Source organism: Pipistrellus kuhlii, unplaced genomic scaffold (assembly GCF_014108245.1).
Source record: "Pipistrellus kuhlii isolate mPipKuh1 unplaced genomic scaffold, mPipKuh1.p scaffold_m20_p_127, whole genome shotgun sequence".
Lineage (NCBI taxonomy): Eukaryota > Metazoa > Chordata > Mammalia > Chiroptera > Vespertilionidae > Pipistrellus > Pipistrellus kuhlii.
In genome coordinates, this window is record NW_023425435.1 from 186,486 (window position 1) to 205,721 (window position 19,236).

Below are 19,236 nucleotides of genomic sequence, written 5' to 3' on the forward strand. Positions count from 1 at the left end.
CTGCTCCGCAGTCTCGATGGTGGTCCTCCGGCTGTCTGGCTCGGGGACCAGAGAGACGACCATAGAGAATTCCTCCCGCCGCCAGCAGGGCGGAGAGAGCGGCCTCCGCACGCCCGGAGCCCTGGAGTCCCTCTGGGCGGGCGGGAGGCAGGCGGACGCGGGAAGGGGCTCCCTGGAGGCGACGCCGGCTGCCGGCTGACCATAGAGATGCGGCGGCCGCCGGCCCGGCCGGGAGGTGAGTGGGTGGCTGCGGGGCGGGGACCGGCAGGGAGTCCGATGGCGTGGGCCGGACCGGAAAGTTTCTCGCGCTCCCGGAGGAGGGTGGGCCCGGGAGGGGAGGACCCTCGGGAGGAGGTGATGGGCGACGGCGACGAGCGCGGCCCCGGAGCATCGCAGAGCCGCCCGGGCGCCTCAGTCACTGCTCTGAGCCCCGCCCGCCGGTGACCCGCTGCCTCTCCCAGGACCATCACCATGACGGTTCTCCGGCCCGAGGCTTGCAGATTATTAGGTCTAGTAATAATTAATGTCGTTTTCTAATACTTTTTTTAAATCGAATTTATTTAAACAATACAACAAAATTTAATCAACAATATAGTTGCCGTTGTTTTCTACTACTTGTGCCCAACGCTCAGGAAGCACTTTAACCCCTCTGTTGTAAAATTCTTGTGATTTTGATGCAAAAAATTCGGTCAATGCATTTTTGAGGCATTCTTCATTATTAAATTTTTTTCCAAGAAGAAAGTTTTGCCAAGAACGAAACAAATGGTAATCGGAAGGGGCAATATCAGGAGAATATGCAGGTTGGGGGAGAACTTCCCATTCCAACTGGCGCAGTTTTTCAGCAGTGATTCTTGCAGCATGCGGTCGTGCGTTATCGTGGTGAAGAATTACGCCCTTCCGATTGATTAATCAGCGCGGGTTCTTTTTCTCTTAAAGCTTGGGCTAACCTTTCCAATTGGGCACTGTACACTGCACTTGTAATGGTTTGGGTAGATGGTAAAAGTTCATAATGAAGAATTCCTTTAAAATTCCACCAAACACACATCATCACTTTTTTCGCATGCAAGTCAGGTTTTGGCGTGGGCTGCGGAGCCTCATTTTTGTCCAAACATTGAGGCCGCCTTTTCAAATTAACATACAGCACCCATTCTTCATCTCCGGTAACAATTTGCTCTAAAAACAGCAAACGGTTTTGACGAGAGAGGAGCGAACTGCAAATTGTGACTCTCTGATTACGGTTGTTGTCGGTCAACTCATGAGGAACCCATTTTCCAAACTTTTGGACTTTGCCAAGTGCACGCAATTGATTGGAAATTGTTTTTTGTGAACAATTTAAAGTTGTTGCAAGCTCTTGTTGGGTAATTTGAGGATTTTGCACCAAAAGAGCTTGAAGAGCTTCTTGATCAAAATTGGACACACGACCTCGACCACTCTTGTCATCTAACGAAAAATTTCCCTCGCGAAATTTCTCAAACCAACGCTGGCATTTTCTGGCGCTAACTGCATCTTGACCAAGAGCACTACAGATGTTTTTTGCAGCCTCACTTGCTTTTCTTCCTAATTGGAACTCGTAAAGCATGCAGTTCATCCGCCATCTTCTTAGCCCTAGTTTTGCAACAAAAACCAAACCAAACACAAACTTTTTCAAGCAAAACTTGTTAATTGCACTTCACACGTTCTGTCGATACCACGTGTTTGAAGGTTATGTCAATACAAGTCAACGCCAAGCAAGATTTTAAACGAATGTTTAAAAACGACATTAATTATTACTAGACCCGCTACAAGCCGGCTTTCCCCTTCCCCGGCTCTTGGGACTCCTGCTCCAGCCCAGCGATGCGGACACTCATCGCCTCCACCTCACAGATCAGAAAGCCGAGGCCCAGAGAAGGGGGTCCCTGTGTCTGCCGTGACTCAGAGCTCACGGGCAGGGGAAGCTGGGTGCTTTCTGTAGTCCCAGGGCCAGGTTTCATTCGTTCCCCAGGCCTTCTCTCTGCCTTAACCTGTCAGCAAGCCTTCATCATGGAAGCGATGTGTGTGTGTGTGTGTGTGTTATTGAAGAACTAGAGGCCCGGTGCATGAAATGTGTGCAAGGTGCGGTCCCTAGGCCTGGCCAGCGAGCGTCTGTGGTGGAAGGGCAGGTCCCCCTGACCTCTGGGCCCTGGGCAGCACCTGGGCCCCCAGACTCCCACACACCCCCTTCCACCTGAGTCTTCACGTGGAGATGCAGTGAGCACTGCTGGATGCTGCAGGCCAGGGTGCAACGTGGGCCTCCGGGCTGCCCGGTGGCGCTGCACGGAGGCGGGGCAGGCGGCGCGCTCTCTCCTGGCTTGCCTCGCAGACTGGCTCCTGCGCCAACCCACGGGGAGTCCGACCAGCCCCCCTGGAAGAGGCCATGCAGGAGCCCCGCCCCGGAGGTCCGGGGTTTCCCTCGCTCCTGAGCCCTGGTGTCCGGGGAGGGGTTGCTGGGGGGGTGAGAGTGAGCTCGGTGGACACCTTGCATGCTCACCTCCCCTCTGTCCCGGGAGCCGGGGAGACCCCGCCCTGCCACGGGAGCTGCAGGAGATTGGTCACCGCCACCCGCCCCCAGTTCCCATCCCAGCCCCTACCTGGCAGCCCCACCCCTTGCCGCAGCCGCTGGTCGCTGTCTACAGGACAATCAGCAGGGTGATTAGGCCCCCTCTCACCCCCATCTTGGCCTGGTGTTGCCCACTCACCTGCTCCACCGTCCCACTCTCATCAGGGCCCTTCAGGGACAGCAGCACCTTCACTGCTGCCCGCTGCCAGTGCCACGTTGCCGACGCCCACCATGTTTTGCGCCGCCCCCTGGTGGTCAGCACATGTCATAGCAAGCGTCAAACTGGTTAAACTCCTAGTCTAGGGGACAATTTGCATTTTTGGCTTTTATTATATACTAGAGGCCCATTGCACGAAATTCGTGCACAGAGGGGGAGAAGGGGGGGTCCCTCAGCGCAGCCTGCACCCTCTCCAATCTGGGACCCCTCGAGGGATGTTCGACTGCCCAGTTGGCCTAAACGGGAAGTCGGACATCCCTCGAGGGGTCCCAGATCGGAGAGGGTGCAGGCTGGGCTGAGGGACACTCTCTTCCCCGGTGCATGCATTTTGTGTACCAGGCCTCTAATAAATAAATAAAAAGAAAACTTCTAGGTTAACTAATTGTGGCATGCTGCCATGCAAGGAAATGCCCAAGTGGGCAGGCACTAGGTTGTGTGCCCATACTGACTGGGAAGAAGGAGAGATCTAACTACATTTTGTTGGGTTTCTCTTCTCGTTGGTTTATCAGCACTTGAGAGACCACAGCACACGAGTTGGTGGTGATGACAGACCGTGTTGGACTCACAGCCAGCCAGCAGCACTGCAGAGATGGATGGACTGTGCTCTGAGTTACTGCTGATCCGCCCACCCCTCTCTAACCCGGGAACCCTGGAGCCCGCCCAGAGCCCCTGCGCCTCCGGGAACCCCACACCTTTGCCCGCTGACCCGGGCTGCCTGCTGGTGGAGGCCACGGCCACCGAAGAGGAGCCCGGGAGCGTGGAGATCATTGTGGAAGCAGTCGGCGGGAACCTGTCCTCAGGCGCTCCTGGAGCCAGCCCAGGTACGGACACAGCTGCTAGCAGGCCAGTGGGACAGGCAGCCGGGTGGTTTTGTCTGGGCTGATTTTGGTCCTCGGCGATAGCAGTATAAGCAGGATGAGGCCACAAGGTAGCATCCTGTTTTTATACTGAGACATGTGATTGGATTTGGAGCTGGTAAATGTTGTTGAAGGCTGGCAAGGTGGTGCACAGCCTTGTACCAAGCTCTGGACAGTCTTTCCCTGCACGAGCTTCCTGTTTGCGAGGCAGGAATCCAGAGAAAAGACCGTCTGACCCCTCTGCCCAGTCCTCACTCCACTAGTCCTCGGAGAGTCTTTCCCAGGACCTGCAGCCGGGGATCAGGCAAAAGCCCCAGTCCCTCTCCACCTCCAGCGAGACAGCCTTCCCAAAGGTGGTACGGTATTTCCCGTCCCTGGGTCTTGTGTATGACACTTAACTCATCAGAGGCATGTGGCTGAGAGATGAGCATTTACACTTAGGCTGGAAGAAAGATTCTCCCCTTTATTCTTCCCGTAGCTACAACTTTTTAAGTAACTTCCCTGTGTGGTTTTTTGTAATATATTTTTGTTGATTTCGGAAAGGGAGAGGGAGAGAGAGATAGAAACATCAATGATGAAAGAGAATAATTGATTAATTGATCATCTGCCTCCTGCACACTCCCTACTGGTGATCGAGCCTGCAACCTGGGCATGTGCCCTTGACCAGAGTCGAACTCGGGACCCTTCAGTCCGCAAGCCGGTGCTCTATCCACTGAGCCAGATTGGCCAGGGCAACTTCCCTGTTTTTCAACTGCCATCCTCCATCTACATTTGTCACAACTTCCTTTGATGGGTATAAACAATTCTGGGAAAGATTAGCTAATTTTGTCATGTAATGTTTCTAAACTTCTGGTGAAAGAAATAAATAAAAAACAAACCTGGGGAAAACATTTGCAATGTATGAGAAAGAGTTAATATCCTTAAAATTTAAAGAGCTCCACTATAAGAAAAAGAAACAAAGGGAAAAAGAAATCTACGTGAAATTCACTAAAGAAATAAAAACAGCTGAAACCGGTGTGGCTCAGTGGATAGAGCATCCGCCTGTGGACTCAAGAGCCCCAGGTTTGATTCTGGTCAAGGGCATGTGCCTTGGTTGAAGGCACATCCCCAGTGGGGGGTGTGCAGGAGGCAGCTGATCGATGTTTCTGTCTCATCGATGTTTCTAGCTCTCTGTCCCTCTCCCTTCTTTTCTGTAATAAATCAATAAAATATATTTTTTTAAAAAGAAGTAAATAAAAATAGTAACCATAAAGATGCTTAATCTCACTAATAGAAAAATAAATTCCAGTTAAAAATAATTGTGAGGTGCCATTTTTGTTTCTTGACTTTGGCAAAAGTTCAACCTTTTTTTGTTTTTTAATATATTTTATTGATTTTTTACAGAGAGGAAGAGAAATAGCTAGAAATATCGATGAGAGAGAGACATCGATCAGCTGCCTCCTGCACACTCCCCACAGGGGATGTGCCCGCAACCAAGGTTCATGCCCTTGACTGGAATCGAACCTGGGACCTTGCAGTCCGCAGGCCGACGCTCTATCCACTGAGCCAAACCGGTTTCAGCAAAAGTTCAGCATTTTTATAATACCTTGTATTGGTGAGGCTGTGGGGAAGACAGACATTTTTATAGCTTATGGAAAGTATAAATTAGCTAATCTTTTGAAGATCAACTTATTTGCATAACAAAGTTTAAAATATGTGTTCTCTGACGCAGTAATTCCACTTGTCAGGGTCTATCCTATAGAAAGCCCCACACCGGCGCCCAAGGACACGGATAGGATGTGCGGGCTAGCTTTACTTGTAGCGGTTCATCAGTGAGGGCAAAGTCTCGTTTAGCTTTCTCTATGCTCTGAAGCTTTATGAAATGGACAAAAAATATGAGGTAGATCCAAATGTACTCACAGAGGAAGACATCTTTGATATATAGCAAAGGAAAAACATAATCAAATTGCAGCCGAAACCGGTTTGGCTCAGTGGTAGAGCATCAGTCTGCGGACTGAAAGGTCCCAGGTTCGATTCCGGTCAAGGGCATGTACCTTGGTTGTGGGCACATCCCCGGTGGGGGGTGTGCAAGAGGCAGCTGGTCGATGTTTCTCTCTCATCGACGTTTCTAGCTCTCTATCTCTCTCCCTTCTTCTCTGTAAAAAATCAATAAAATATATTTAAAAAAAAAAAAAATTGCAGAAAAATTACCCAAAAAGACCTGAAAGGATGTAGACCAAACTGTGGGAAGTGGGTTTTAAAAATATAGATATATATATCTGTATCATTTAAATTGTTGCACTAAATGTTTATTTCAACAAAAATATAATAAAGAGAAAAACGATCACCAGAATAAATGTGAGGCAGCCTGGGCTTGAGTCTTGGCTCCAACGCTAACAAGCATAGTGGCATTAACCTTGCAGAACCCCAGGTCCCTCTGCTTACTGGGTAGTTGGAAGACCAAGAGAGGATTTCCTAAGCCTTTCTTTATCAAGGCCCTGCCCACTGCTTAAGAAATGGCAATGGGCCGAAACCGGTGTGGCTCAGTGGATAGAGCGTCAGCCTACGGACTGAAAGGTCCAGGTTCAATTCCAGTCAAGGGCATGGACCTTGGTTGCGGGCACATCCCTAGTGGGGGATGTGCAGGAGGCAGCTGATCAATGATTCTAGCTTTCTATTCCTCTCCCTTCCTCTCTAAAAAAATCAATAAAAAATGTTTTTAAAAAAAGATTCACCTGTATTTCCTGCTGGTAACTAACTCCTGTGAGGCTCATTCTGTCTGATTCTGTGCCTTTCTCTGTTGGTCCTCTGCCCGCAGGTGTCCTGGTAAAGGTGGTGGAGGTGTACTTCTGTGAGCGCTGTGAACAGAGCTTCGCAGAGCCCGCTCTGCTGGCCCTGCACCAGTGCGCCGAGCCCCCCCCACAGCCTGTGCAGGGCCCCGCTAGCCCCCCATGCTCTGCAGAGCTCCCCGTCAGCCACCTGCCTCTCCCGGGCCCCGGGCAGGCCCAGGGCCCCTCCAGTGACCCCCTGCCTTGCCCTGTGTGTAGACAGGAGTTTGCCCAACCCCAGGCCCTGAAGAGCCACTTCAAGATTCACCGGGGCCCTCCCGACACCTTCTCCTGCCCAGAGTCTGGCTGCGCGTTCTCTGCTGACGACCGGAAGGGTCTGCGGCAGCACCTGAGACAGACCCACAGCGCGGCTCCTGTGCCCTGTGCCTTCCGGGGCTGCCCCCTGCTCTTCGGGAGCCAGCGGGGCATGGAGCTGCACCGGCAGGCCCACTACCCTCTCCACTGCCGCCAGTGTGGCTTCCTGGGCTCCAGCGTCAGACTCTTCCGGCAGCATCAGCGCAGCCACGGGGCCGGGTCACAGGGAGAACCGTCGGCCACTACGGACCCTTCATCCAAGGAGCTGCCGCCAGGTATGAGGCCAGGGACCCAGCAGTGTGCTGCCTGGAGAGGCAGGTTATCTAGTGCCATGGATACACTAGATGCAAGAGCATCAGAGTGACTCAGAAAGACAGAACTGACTAACAGGAGAAGGCGTCCAGAAAGCTGGGGCCAGTCAGAATATATGGAATACAGAGGAAGTCTTTGTGACACTGAGTACAATCTGGCCTCAGCTATCCTGTGGCCCTGAAGTTACTTAACCAACATTCTCTTCTGATCCATTTTAAAACCTTCTGAGAGCAAAAGCTGAAATGCCCATCGCCTCTGGGAGAACGCCTTGTGTTGCCATTTCAGAGCAAATGGGATCAGGCAGGAGAAACCTTCAAGGAGGGCGGTGCTTCACTGAGTCAGGCTCCTCTTGGTGCCAAAAAGGGGGCATTGGGTGAGTAGAGGGGCATCAGGAAAGAGAGAAATCAGGCCAGGAGAGGTCAGGATTCTGAGAGAATTGGGCTAGCTAAGACTCGTTTGTGCTCTGCTCCCAAAGAGAAGACCCTTTCCCCTCCCTCCCCCCTAGAAAACAGTTGTAGGTCTTTGCCTTACCAAGGAAGCTGCCTCTGGTGAGGAATAGAAGGGATAGATGTGAGGGAACAGGGTGTGACCTGAACTGCAAAGTTGGGTTTCTCAGTAGAACAATACAGAGGTCAGGGTCTGTTCACCTGCACTGAGTCAGCAGCCGTTAGCCCTGGGCCCTCAGCCAGGGAGGCCAGTCCACCCATTCTCCACCTCTCAGTCCCCTTCTCCAAACCCAGGGACCTCAAAGCTCTTGCCTTCAAGGGGCCTGAGGATGGCGTTCTCTGAGGAGGGGTTTCCTTTGGGCTGGAGCACTACTGATGGCTTCCCTTCTGGTCTTCCTATAGAAAGCCAGGATGCCCGTATGCTAAATGGGGTAGGGGGGACTCTCAGCCAGCAAGAGGAGAAGTACAAGCAGTCAGTGCTGTCATTGGCCCCTGTGGGTTTCATCAGATGTTATGTGTCTCCAGCTCCCCAGCGGCCCCCAGGAGGGGGACAGCCTTCAGAGGATGCAGGTACACCCTTGCCCAGGCAGGAGTCGGCTGAAGAGAACATGGAGGAAGAGGAAGAGAGTGGCACCCTCAAGGACTCCCGGAAAGCCCCGGAGAAAGGCCAGGGGGCGCAGCAATTGGAAGGTAAGGCTGTGCTTGGGTTTGAACTTCCTGGTGGGGGGGGAATGGATTGTGGGGAGCCTGGCATTGCAAGGCTCTAGTGTTTGCTGTTCTGAGCTTTGATTGAAATGCTTTCACTCCTAACAGTCCCCTTTGGCGTGTCTAGTGCGAAGTGGCAAATGTTTACTCTCAGGTACATAGGAAAATTTTGATTATTACCAGCTCCCCATAGCCTAGAACTCACGAGCCCGCGTTTGGAAGTTGGAATACTTTACCTTCTTCTCTTCTGCTCATTCCGTGTGGAGTTATTTTCCTTCCAACCAACTCTGCTGGTCCTTCCGCCTGCCCCCATGCACCTGGGCAGGAAGAACAAGAAAGCTCTATCCAGATGGTTCTTTTGAGCGACTCTAGATAGAGGCTCAGGAATAGGGAGTGGGTGGCTGGGCAAAGCACTTCCAGCAGGTCACAGCGAGATCTGAGGAGTTCTTGTGATTTTTGTTTATCCAAATGTTTGCATTTTTTTTCTTTCTTTTTTTTCTTCTTTCTTTTAATATATTTTATTGATTTTGTACAGAGAGGGAGAGAAATAGAGAGTTAGAAACATCCATGAGAGAGAGTCATTGATCAGCTGCCTCTTGCACACACCCTACTGGGGATGTGTCTACAACCAAGGTACATGCCCTTGTCCGGAATCGAACCTGGGACCCTTCAGTCCCCAAGCCCACGCTCTATCCATTGAGCCAAACCGGTCTCGGCTTTTTTTTTCTTTTCTTTTTTTTAATATATTTTATTGAATTTTTACAGAGAGGAAGAGAGAGGGATAAAAAGCTAGAAACATCGATGAGAGAGAGTCATCAATCATCTGCCTCTTGCACACCCCCTACTGGGGATGTGCCCGCAACCAAGGTACATTCCTTGACCGGAATCGAACCTGGGACCTTTTAGTCCACAGGCCAATGCTCTACCACTGAGCCACACCGGTTTCAGCAATACTTCCATTTCTTGTCTCTTCTTTTTGGCCACCATATCTGAGATGCTGTTGCTTGGTTTCCTAAAGAGGAAGGGAAAAGCCACACACTGCTTCTGGGCAGACTGTGGATCTCCCGTTATCCGGCCAGCCCGGGGCCTGGGGAGGAATCTCACTCTCGGCCCTGTCTCCCTCTCCTCGCTCAGGGGATGTCGCTCTTGGCACCGAGCCCCTCTTCAAGACCCACATGTGCCCGGAGTGCAAGCGCTGCTTTAAGAAGCGGACCCATCTGGTGGAGCATCTCCATCTGCACTTCCCGGACCCCAGCCTCCAGTGTCCCAACTGCCAGAAGTTCTTCACCAGCAAGAGCAAGCTCAAGACCCACCTGCTGCGGGAGCGGGGCCAGAAGGCCCACTGCTGCCCGCTGTGCAGCTACAGCGCCGTGGAGAGGAACGCGCTCAGCCGCCACATGGCCAGCATGCACGGGGACATCTCCAGCGTCTACTCGGACACCTACGCCTGCCCCGTGTGCCGGCAGGAGTTCCGCCTCAGCCAGGCCCTCAAGGAGCACCTCAAGAGCCACACGGCGGCCGCCGCGGAGCCGCTGCCCCTGGCCTGCTTCCAGGAGGGCTGCAGCTACGCGGCGCCCGGCCGCAAGGCCTTCACGCGGCACCTGAGGGAGAGCCACGGCGTGCGGGCCGTGGAGTGCCGCCACCACGCGTGCCCCATGCTCTTCGCCACCGCCGAGGCCATGGAGGCCCACCGCAAGAGCCACTACGCCTTCCACTGCCCGCACTGCGACTTCGCCTGCTCCAACAAGCACCTGTTCCGCAGGCACAAGCAGCAGGGCCACCCTGGCAGCGAGGAGCTGCGCTGCTCCTTCTGCCCCTTCGCCACCTTCAACCCCGTGGCCTACCAGGACCACGTGGGCAAGATGCACGCCCACGAGAAGATCCACCAGTGTCCCGAGTGCAGCTTCGCCACCGCCCACAAGAGGGTGCTCATCCGCCACCTGCTGCTGCACACAGGTGAGGCCTCGGGCGTCCTTCCTCCCGGCAGCGCGATGGGGGCGGGGGGCACACCCACACAGGGAGGGCTTCCCGCTCGTTCCCACTGGCCCCGGTATTCCTAGAGGGAAATCTGGCTCTGGGAATTGGTGAGCCTGACGCTGAGAAGTGGTCAGGCTAGGATTGGAACCCAAGCAGTCTGATTCAGAGCCTGTGCTGTGGTGTTTTACCCAGAAGGCCCTGCCCAGGTCTGCCCACCCCTCGTCAGCCTTGGGTGGGTCAACACCGAGCCTCTTAAAACGAAGAAACTCGGATGGGGACAGATAACTTACCTTTGCTATTCAAGCTCTGAGATGTGCTGTGAGATGGGGCGAGGGGTCTGAGCCGTCACCCACATGATAGCTCTGGCAGCCGTGACACTGGAACAGAGCCCGTTTGGTGGCTTGGAAGTTGCTGGTATTTCAAGTCCGATTTTTGATTGGTTGCCAGCATCACTGATGCTTTGAGTGACAATCAAACCAGGCTTCCTGCCACAGCGACATCGCTTTTGTGATCTCTGTGTCAGCATAGTGGATTGATAAGACGTTTAAAAATCCCATTAAAGACTGTTTAGTTTGAGAGGACAGTGTTTAGGCAGCTCGGGACAAGGCCATTGTTCGCATTGATACATGTTTTAGTCATTTTTATGAGGCCTTTGCTGAAACCTTTTAAATATATAGTGCTTTACAGTGTTTAGCATTCATTCCATAATCAGAATCTTGTAAAGAAGGTAAACTAAAAATTGAGATGGCCTGTTTCAGAATCAAACAGCTGGTAACAGAACACAGGGAAGGGGCTGAGTGGGGGAGCAGGGGTAATAAGGGAGCTCCTGAGGAAACACGGCCCCAGCTTTTCAGAGCCACGTCTGACCCACTCCAGGGACAGTTTGCCCTCAGGTTCCACTAGATGCCATTGAAGACTGTGGGACATCTCGTGTAGTCTTCACACTAACCAGGTGACATCGGTATTTCAGTTGCCCTCTTTTTGGAAACAAGAAAGCAATGACCTTTTCGCAGCCATGTAGCAGTAAGCTGCGGTTTGAGCCACCACTCATAGCTCTGTGATTTCTCTGTGCCTCGGCGTGTTCCTCTGAAATATGGGAGAGTCACCGCACCTGCCTCACAGGGCTGTTACGAGGATTCAGTGAGGGGAGGCATTTTTATAAAGTGCTCAGAAAGGTGTCTGGCACAGAGTGAGCACTAGATACCTGTTGACTATTAATATCTGTTACCCTTTAACCACCATGGATTCCTTAGCCACCATGTTGTTTTGCCTAATTTCTTTCTATCATTCTCTTCCACAAAACTGAAAGGAATTGGGCCAAGTGGGGCAGGTGGCTGGTAGTGCTAAGCTGTATAATCAGAAGGGACTTGAAAGCTAGTTTTGCAAAACTCAGTCTGCGTTTTCTTCCCATCTTCACTGGTGTTGGGGCCCAGGAGGAGTTTTCTGAGAGGCCGCGAAGCTTTCGCTCCTGCCTGGCATCAAAACAAACCCGCGGGGGAAATGATCTGTCTGTTTACTGATCTGTGCGTGCCCCGTGTTCTCTCCCTTCTCGCCCCCACCTCTGCACAAGGCGAGAAGCCTCACAAGTGTGAGCTGTGCGACTTCACCTGCCGAGATGTGAGCTACCTGTCCAAGCACATGCTGACCCACTCCGACACCAAGGACCACATGTGCTCGGAGTGCGGCTACGTCACCAAGTGGAAGCACTACCTCCGCGTGCACATGCGGAAGCACTCAGGGGACCTCAGGTGCGAGCGCCCATCCCGAGAGCAGAGCCGCAGGCTCCGCAGCCTCCTCTCAAACTCAGCTGCGGCCCGTGCTCTTCCGGCCCCTCCGCGCCCGTCATCGCTCCCCGCTGCCCGTAGCTCGCCTCTGTGCCTGTGGCCAGTCTGCGCGGCGAGAGACCTCTGGGCTCAGCCAAGGGAGTATGGAGCCAGATACAGGGCTAGGCACTCAGGTGTCACGTGAGTTCTCAGAGGCCGGTCCTGGGAAAGCAGACTGCACCGTGGCCCCAAACCTGACCACTTCCACGCTGATCTCTGGGCACAGCTGGCGGGCACATTCTCCTCAGCTTCCTTTTTCTTTCTTTTCTATTTCATTTTTTTGTACAGAGAGGAAGGGAGAGATAGAGAGCCAGAAACATCGATGAGAGAGAGTCATCGATCAGCTGCCTCTTGCACACCCCCTACTGGGGATGTCCCCGCAACCAAGGTACATGCCCTTGACCGGAATCGAACCCGGGACCCTTCAGTCCCCAAGCCGACGCTCTATCCATTGAGCCAAACCGGTCCCGGCTCTATTTCATTTTTTATTAGTTGTTGTTTTTTTTCCTGGTAGACAGTACACTTGGGGATTATACTGCACCAGGCATAAGAAGTAAGATTTCTACCACAGGCACATTTTATATCCAGAATCCAATATAAATATTTCTAGTCAGACATTTCCATAGCTACAGATATTTGGTTGCCTGATTTATATGCATAGAAAGAAATAGTTGTCATAAGTGTAAAAAGCAGTACTTAACAAGTACTTTTAAATGATTGGAGCCGTTTTCCTCTAATATCGCAGTACTGCTTATTGCCTCTCCTTCACTGTCATGCCTTCGTGGGAGAATGGGAACTAGACACTATGGCTCTGTGGGCATGTCCGTCATTAGGAGTCCACATGGCTGCTGACTCATCATGTCTCCCCTTTAGGGGGCGATAGAGAGTAGGAGCTAGAACAAAAGCCCTGAAGCTAGACTGTTCTTCACTGTGTAACTTCAAGCAAGTTATGACTTCTGTGCCTTAGTCTCCTCGCCTATAAAATGGGTACCCGCTTCATAGGGTAGTGTGAAAGAATGTTGACTTAGACTGTGTATGTACCATGCTGAGTTAGAGCCTGCCCCATAGTAAGTAGTGACAGTTCGTTGTTATGGTTGATTTATGGTTGTGACTTTGCTTCCCCTTCCCCCCATGCCTTCCCCCCCCCCCCATCAGATACCAGTGCAATCAGTGCTCCTATCGCTGCCACCGGGCCGACCAGCTGAGCAGCCACAAGCTGAGACACCAGGGCAAGTCCCTCATGTGCGAGGTGTGCGCCTTTGCTTGCAAGCGCAAGTATGAGCTGCAGAAGCACATGGCTTCCCAGCACCACCCTGGCAAGCCGGCCGCGCTCTACCCCTGTCGCTACTGCAGCCACCAGAGCCACCACAAGCAGGCCCTGCTGAGCCACGAGAACTGCAAGCACACCCGCCTCCGGGAGTTCCGCTGCGCCCTCTGCGACTACCGCGCCTTCAGCAACACCACCCTCTTCTTCCACAAGCGCAAGGCCCACGGCCACGTGCCCGGGGACCAGGTCTGGCAGCTCCGCTGTGCCAGCCGGGAGCCGGAGGAGGCCGGGCAGTGCCCCACGCCCCCGGGCTCCGAGGCCTCGGGCCAGCGGGACCCCAGCCCTGGGGCCGGGGCGGACCCCAGCGTCGAGCACGCTGTGCCGGAGGCCGGTGCCGGGAGCCAGGGTGGCAGGGACGTGCCCCGAGGGGACGGCCTGGTCGGCAGCCCCCGTCCGGCTGCAGCGGAGGTGGAGGAGGGCAGCTGCACACTGCACCTGGAGGCCCTGGGCGTGGAGCTGGGACCCGTGGCCGAGCCGCCTCTGGGGGAGATGGCTGACACGGCCGCCGTGGAATTCGGGCCCCTGAGACTGGAAGGGCCAGCTGGGACGCTGCCAGAGCTGTCTGCCTTCGAAGGTGCTGGCGCTTCTGGCGTGGGTGCCGAAGAAGAGCCCGTTCTGGAAAAGCCAGTCCCTGCGCCCCCCAGAGATCCTCCTTCCTCCCAGGAATCCCCCAGCAGCTGGGTGGGGACCTTCAAGCCAACACCGCCCGCTGAGGCGGCACCCCTGCCCCCGCTGCCTGAGTCGGAGTCCGTGCTCAAGGCCCTGAGGAGACAGGACAAGGAGCAGGCGGAGGCGCTGGTCCTGGAGGGGCGGGTTCAGATGGTGGTCGTGCAGGGCGCGGGGCAGGCCTTCCACTGCCCACGCTGCCCGTTTGTCACCCAGCGGGAGAAGGCCCTGCGCCTGCACTCCCGGACTGGGTGCCAGGGCCGCCAGGAGCCCCTGCGGTGCCCTGAGTGTGGGGCTCATTTCAAGCAGCAGCGGGGCCTCAGCACCCACCTGCTGAAAAAGTGCCCTGTTTTGCTCAAAAAGAACAAGGGATTGGCCGGAACAGATTCCCCTGTCCCTCTGCATCCTCTGCCCCCGGGCACCCCCACCTCAGAGGCCGTGGAAGGCGGGGAGCCCCCGCCTGCACCATCAGAAGCAGAGGCCGTGCTCCCAAGAGGTGCTCCGGAGCTTCCTGGGGAACCGGAGGAAACGGACGGGTCTCTGGCCACACTGTCCGGCTCCACAGAACTTCCTGCCGGAAACCCCTCCTCCCCAGAGGCCCCCGAGAAGTTCCACTTTGAACAGGGCAAGTTCCACTGCAACTCCTGCGCGTTCCTCTGCTCCCGGCTCTCCTCCATCACCTCCCACGTGGCCGACGGCTGCCGCGGGGTGCGAGGCGGAGCGGGAAGGCGAGGGGCCGCCCAGGCCCAGCCTGTCGTGTCCCCGCCGGGCACTGGGGACCCCGTTCCTCTAAGCAGCGGGAGCACCGAGGGTGGCCCCGGGGCCGGGGGCCCAGCTCCGGTTCCGAAGCAGAAGGGGGCCCGCTTTTCCTGCCCCACGTGCCCCTTCCGCTGCCAGCAGGAGCGGGCCCTGAAGACCCACCTGGCCCGGGGCTGCCCCCTCGACCGGCCCGGGGAGCTGCGCTGCGGCCTCTGCGCCTTCACCGCCCCGGTGGCCGCCGCCCTGAGGCTGCACCAGCGGCGCCGGCACCCGCCCGCCGCCCCGGCCCGCGGCCCGCGCCCCCCGCTGCGGTGCGGCGACTGCGGCTTCGTCTGCAAGCAGAGCCGGTGCCTGCGGCAGCACCGGCGGCTCAAGCACGAGGGCGTGAAGCCGCACCAGTGCGCCTTCTGCGACTTCGCCACCACCAGGCGCTACCGGCTGGAGGCCCACCAGTCCCGGCACACGGGCGTGGGCCGCATCGCCTGCAGCTCCTGCCCGCAGACCTTCGGCACCAACTCCAAGCTGCGCCTGCACCGGCTGCGGGTGCACGACAAGACGCCCACCCACTTCTGCCAGTTCTGCGACTACAGCGGCTACCTGCGCCACGACATCGCCCGCCACGTGAGCAGCTGCCACCGGGGCCCCCTGGCCGTGGCCTGTCCGCAGTGCGAGGCGCAGTTCAGCTCGGAGACGGCGCTCAAGCAGCACGCGCTGCGCCGGCACCCCGAGCCCGCGCCGCCGGCCGGGGGCCCCGCCGGGGAGGCGGCCCCGGGGCCCCCGCGGCTGCAGTGCGGGGCGTGCGGGCAGGCCTTCCCCAGCCGGCCGGCCCTGGACGAGCACCGGCGGCGGCAGCACTTCAGCCACCGCTGCCAGCTCTGCGACTTCGCGGCGCGGGAGCGCGGCGGGCTGGTGCGGCACTACCTGCAGCGGCACGAGGAGCCCGCGGCCTCCGGGGGGCAGGCCGGCCAGCCCCCGCTGCGCTGCCCCTTCTGCGACTTCGCCTGCCGCCACCAGCTGGTGCTGGACCACCACGTGAAGGGGCACGGCGGCACCCGGCTCTACAAGTGCACCGACTGCGCGTACAGCACCAAGAACCGGCAGAAGATCACCTGGCACAGCCGCACCCACACCGGGGAGAAGCCCTACCGCTGCCACCTCTGTCCCTACGCCTGCGCCGACCCCTCCCGCCTCAAGGTAAGGCCAGGCGTGCGGGCTGGGGAGCTAAATGGCCCGGCTTCTCTAATCCTGACGCTACCAAATACTGCTTTTGTGGCCTCTGTCAATTCCCTTCATTTCTCCAAGTCTTAGGTTCCTCATCTGCAAAAATGGGATACTACTTCATAGAATGGTTATAAAATTCCATAATTCATGCTAGTCGTGTGAGAAAGGCATGTGATAGGTCGGGCATAACCTAAATTAGGGGTGTCGAACTCAATCAGAGAAGGGGCCAAAATCTAAAATCCAGCCTAAATCGCGGGCCGAATGGTTTACTGAACAGTCATAAACTGTCATTGTGATGGAAACGCAGCGGAGTGCAGTGATGACAGCGCGGTGCGGGCCACATTGCAAGGCCTGGCGGGACGGATTTGGCCCGCGGGCCTTGTGTTTGACACATGTGACCTAGATGATAATAACAGCTAACATTTATTGAGCACTTGCTGTATGTATGCTGGGCAATGTAATTTTAATCCTTCAAAAAATATGAGATACAGTTACTTTTACTACTGCTTATTTTACAGATTGTTAAGAGGACATCAGGGATTAGGTCATCCAAAGGTGCAAGAAATAAGGTGGCAGAGCTCAGATAGCCTGGGCGGATCTAGGAGCAGGCCCCGTGGGTTAGGTTGTGTCAAAGTGGCCAGCCGGGAGAGCCTGGTTGGTGATGGGGGTAGGGAACAGGGTGGTCTGCCAGCAGTCTTTCTGCCTCCTTCCCCTAGTTCCTTATCCTTGAGTACCCACAGTTTTCTGGGCCTATTCTTTGCTTTCCCTCCTTCAGTACCATATGCGGATCCATAAGGAGGAACGGAAGTACCTGTGCCCTGACTGTGGCTACAAGTGCAAGTGGGTCAACCAGCTCAAGTACCACATGACCAAGCACACAGGTGAGTCTGCATGGCTTTGGCAGGCTCAGTGGGTCCCCCCATTCCCTGGCACAGCCAGCCTCCCTGGTTGGGTTCTCACTGATTCGGGGCGCACATCAGTCTTCACTTTGGGGGGGGGGGGGGGTAGGTCAGATGGCTAGGATAGCTTCCCAGTCCACTAAAGACTTATCAGAATCAAAAGAGACACGAGCCTGAGAGCCTGGGTATGTGCTCCCTTTTCAAAAGCTCCCTGGGTGATTGTGGCGCCAGGGAGAACCTCCTGTGGAGAACCCCCACCTCAAACATGAGCGCCTGAGGGAGGTCTGCCTAGCTCCTGTAGACATGATAGCTACCACGATAAAGAGAAGAAAGTGGGAAGGTTTTAACTTATCCTTTTTTCTCTTTGTTATGGAATCCACAACCTACAGGTTCTCTGAAAAGCGTTAATGGTGACATACCTGTGATTATGGGGTGTGATCTCCTTATGTAAAGGAATGGAGCAGATGCATTTCAAGGCCTTCTGCGATTATGAATGCTGCTTCTTTCACCTCTGACCCTCTTAAACATTTTCTTTGACTTCTTGAATTGAACAAGGAGTTGTATTTAAATGCATCCCCAGCCCTAGCTGGTTTGGCTCAGTGGATAGAGCGTCATCCTGCAGACTGAAAGGTCCCAGGTTCGATTCCAGTGTCAAAAGCACATGCCCAGGTTGCAGGCTCGATCCCCAGTAGGGGGCGTGCAGGAGACAGCCAATCAATGATTTTTCTCTCATCATTGATGTTTTTATCTCTCTATCCCTCTCCCTTCCTCTCTAAAATCAATAAAATATATTTTTTTAAATCAAAATCAATGCATTCCCAACTTCCATGAGTCCCTGTTCCATGACCAAAAGGAGGTTAGAATTTCCTATTTGGAATCCTATCATATCTGAGTATTCATTGCTATTAGGTGGCTATTTAGAGGTCCAGTTAGTTATCAGCACTTATTGAGTATCCATTGTGTACAGGGGCTGTGCTGGGAGAAGGGCACAGAAATGTCAGACAAGACTGGAATATTCCAAAGATACGGTATTAGCTTGCTGCTTGAGTTCTTTGTGTCCCGGGATCACAGTGACTCATGGTTCACTGAGCCCTGTTCCGTCCCCTTCAGTGGTGATTTGTTGCCTCTCTTTGCCACGCCCTATAGGACTGAAGCCGTACCAGTGTCCCGAGTGTGAGTACTGCACCAACCGGGCCGACGCCCTGCGTGTGCACCAGGAGACCAGGCACCGGGAAGCACGGGCCTTCATGTGTGAGCAGTGTGGCAAGGCCTTCAAGACACGCTTCCTGCTGCGCACCCACCTCCGCAAGCACAGCGAGGCCAAGCCCTATGTGTGTAACGTGTGCCACCGTGCTTTCCGCTGGGCTGCTGGCCTGCGCCATCATGCCCTCACCCACACCGACCACCACCCCTTCTTCTGCCGTCTCTGCAGCTACAAAGCCAAACAGAAGTTCCAGGTTGTCAAGCATGTGCGCAGACACCACCCTGACCAGGCAGACCCAAACCAGGGCGTGGGCAAAGACCCCACCACCCCCACAGTGCACCTGCATGATGTGCAGTTGGAGGACCCCAGCCCTCCGGCTCTTTCTGCTCCCCCAACTGGACCTGAAGGCTGAGCCCATCCCACCTCCCAGGCAGAAAGAAAATGTGGTCCAAAATGTGCAGACTGGAACCAGAGCTAGCCTGAGAGGCTCAGAGTGAGGAAGGGCTGGCTTCGGGATATCAGGTGCTGGAACTCTCTTGAGACTCCGGCTACAGTATTTTGATGTCGATGGCTACATAAAAGAGAGACATGAACTACAGACTGGTTTTGTGTTGAGAACCACTGTGTTTTTAACCTGTGAGGTCTTAATTTCTTCACCATCACTCCACCAAAGTCCGACTATAAGGTCCTGGTTTCACCAATTTCTCTTCCCTTTCCTTCTTGCTATGTCAAGTCCTATTTTCATTTAACATCCTCAAAACAATTGTACTGAACTGCATGTGCTGTTGTGCCTAATGCTCTATAAAGCATCCTGTCTAACTGCATGTGCTGTTGTGCCTAATGCTCTATAAAGCATCCTATCTAACTGCATGTGCTATTGTGCCTAATGCTCTATAAAGCATCCACAGCCAATAAGGAGGGAATGTGCTGACTGCCACGCCTTCAAAAATGGCGGTGCCCAGTCCCCTCAGCCCCACCAGTGCATAAATTTTCATGCACCAGGCTTCTAGTGTTAATAGAATGCTTACTAGCTTATAGACTCGTCCATGTCTGTTTTAACATCTCCAGACTGTCATCTTGATTTGCCCTGTACCTTCTTAGACCTCTGCCTTCTTTTCTCCTTCCA

The 19,236-nt window shown here is 54.7% G+C and overlaps 1 protein-coding gene across 3 annotated transcripts; it reads left to right on the plus strand.

Moving 5' to 3' along the window:
• The first annotated feature begins 97 nt into the window (after positions 1–97).
• ZNF142 (zinc finger protein 142) lies at positions 98–19,145 on the plus strand. 3 transcript variants are annotated; one of them, XM_036434551.2, is made up of 10 exons: positions 98–235; positions 3,302–3,613; positions 6,447–7,046; positions 8,055–8,094; positions 8,125–8,219; positions 9,369–10,190; positions 11,782–11,959; positions 13,190–15,980; positions 16,783–16,888; positions 18,053–19,145. In XM_036434551.2, the coding sequence occupies exons 2-10, from the start codon at positions 3,382–3,384 to the stop codon at positions 18,520–18,522; spliced, it is 5,334 nt and encodes a 1,777-aa protein (XP_036290444.1). In that variant the 5' UTR covers positions 98–235; positions 3,302–3,381; the 3' UTR covers positions 18,523–19,145. The 3 variants fall into 3 exon arrangements, with proteins under 3 accessions (XP_036290444.1, XP_036290443.1, XP_045436390.1); XM_036434550.2 differs by having other exon boundaries at positions 8,055–8,219; XM_045580434.1 differs by lacking the exon at positions 98–235 and having other exon boundaries at positions 3,507–3,613; positions 6,676–7,046; positions 8,055–8,219.
• The last annotated feature ends 91 nt before the right edge of the window (positions 19,146–19,236 follow it).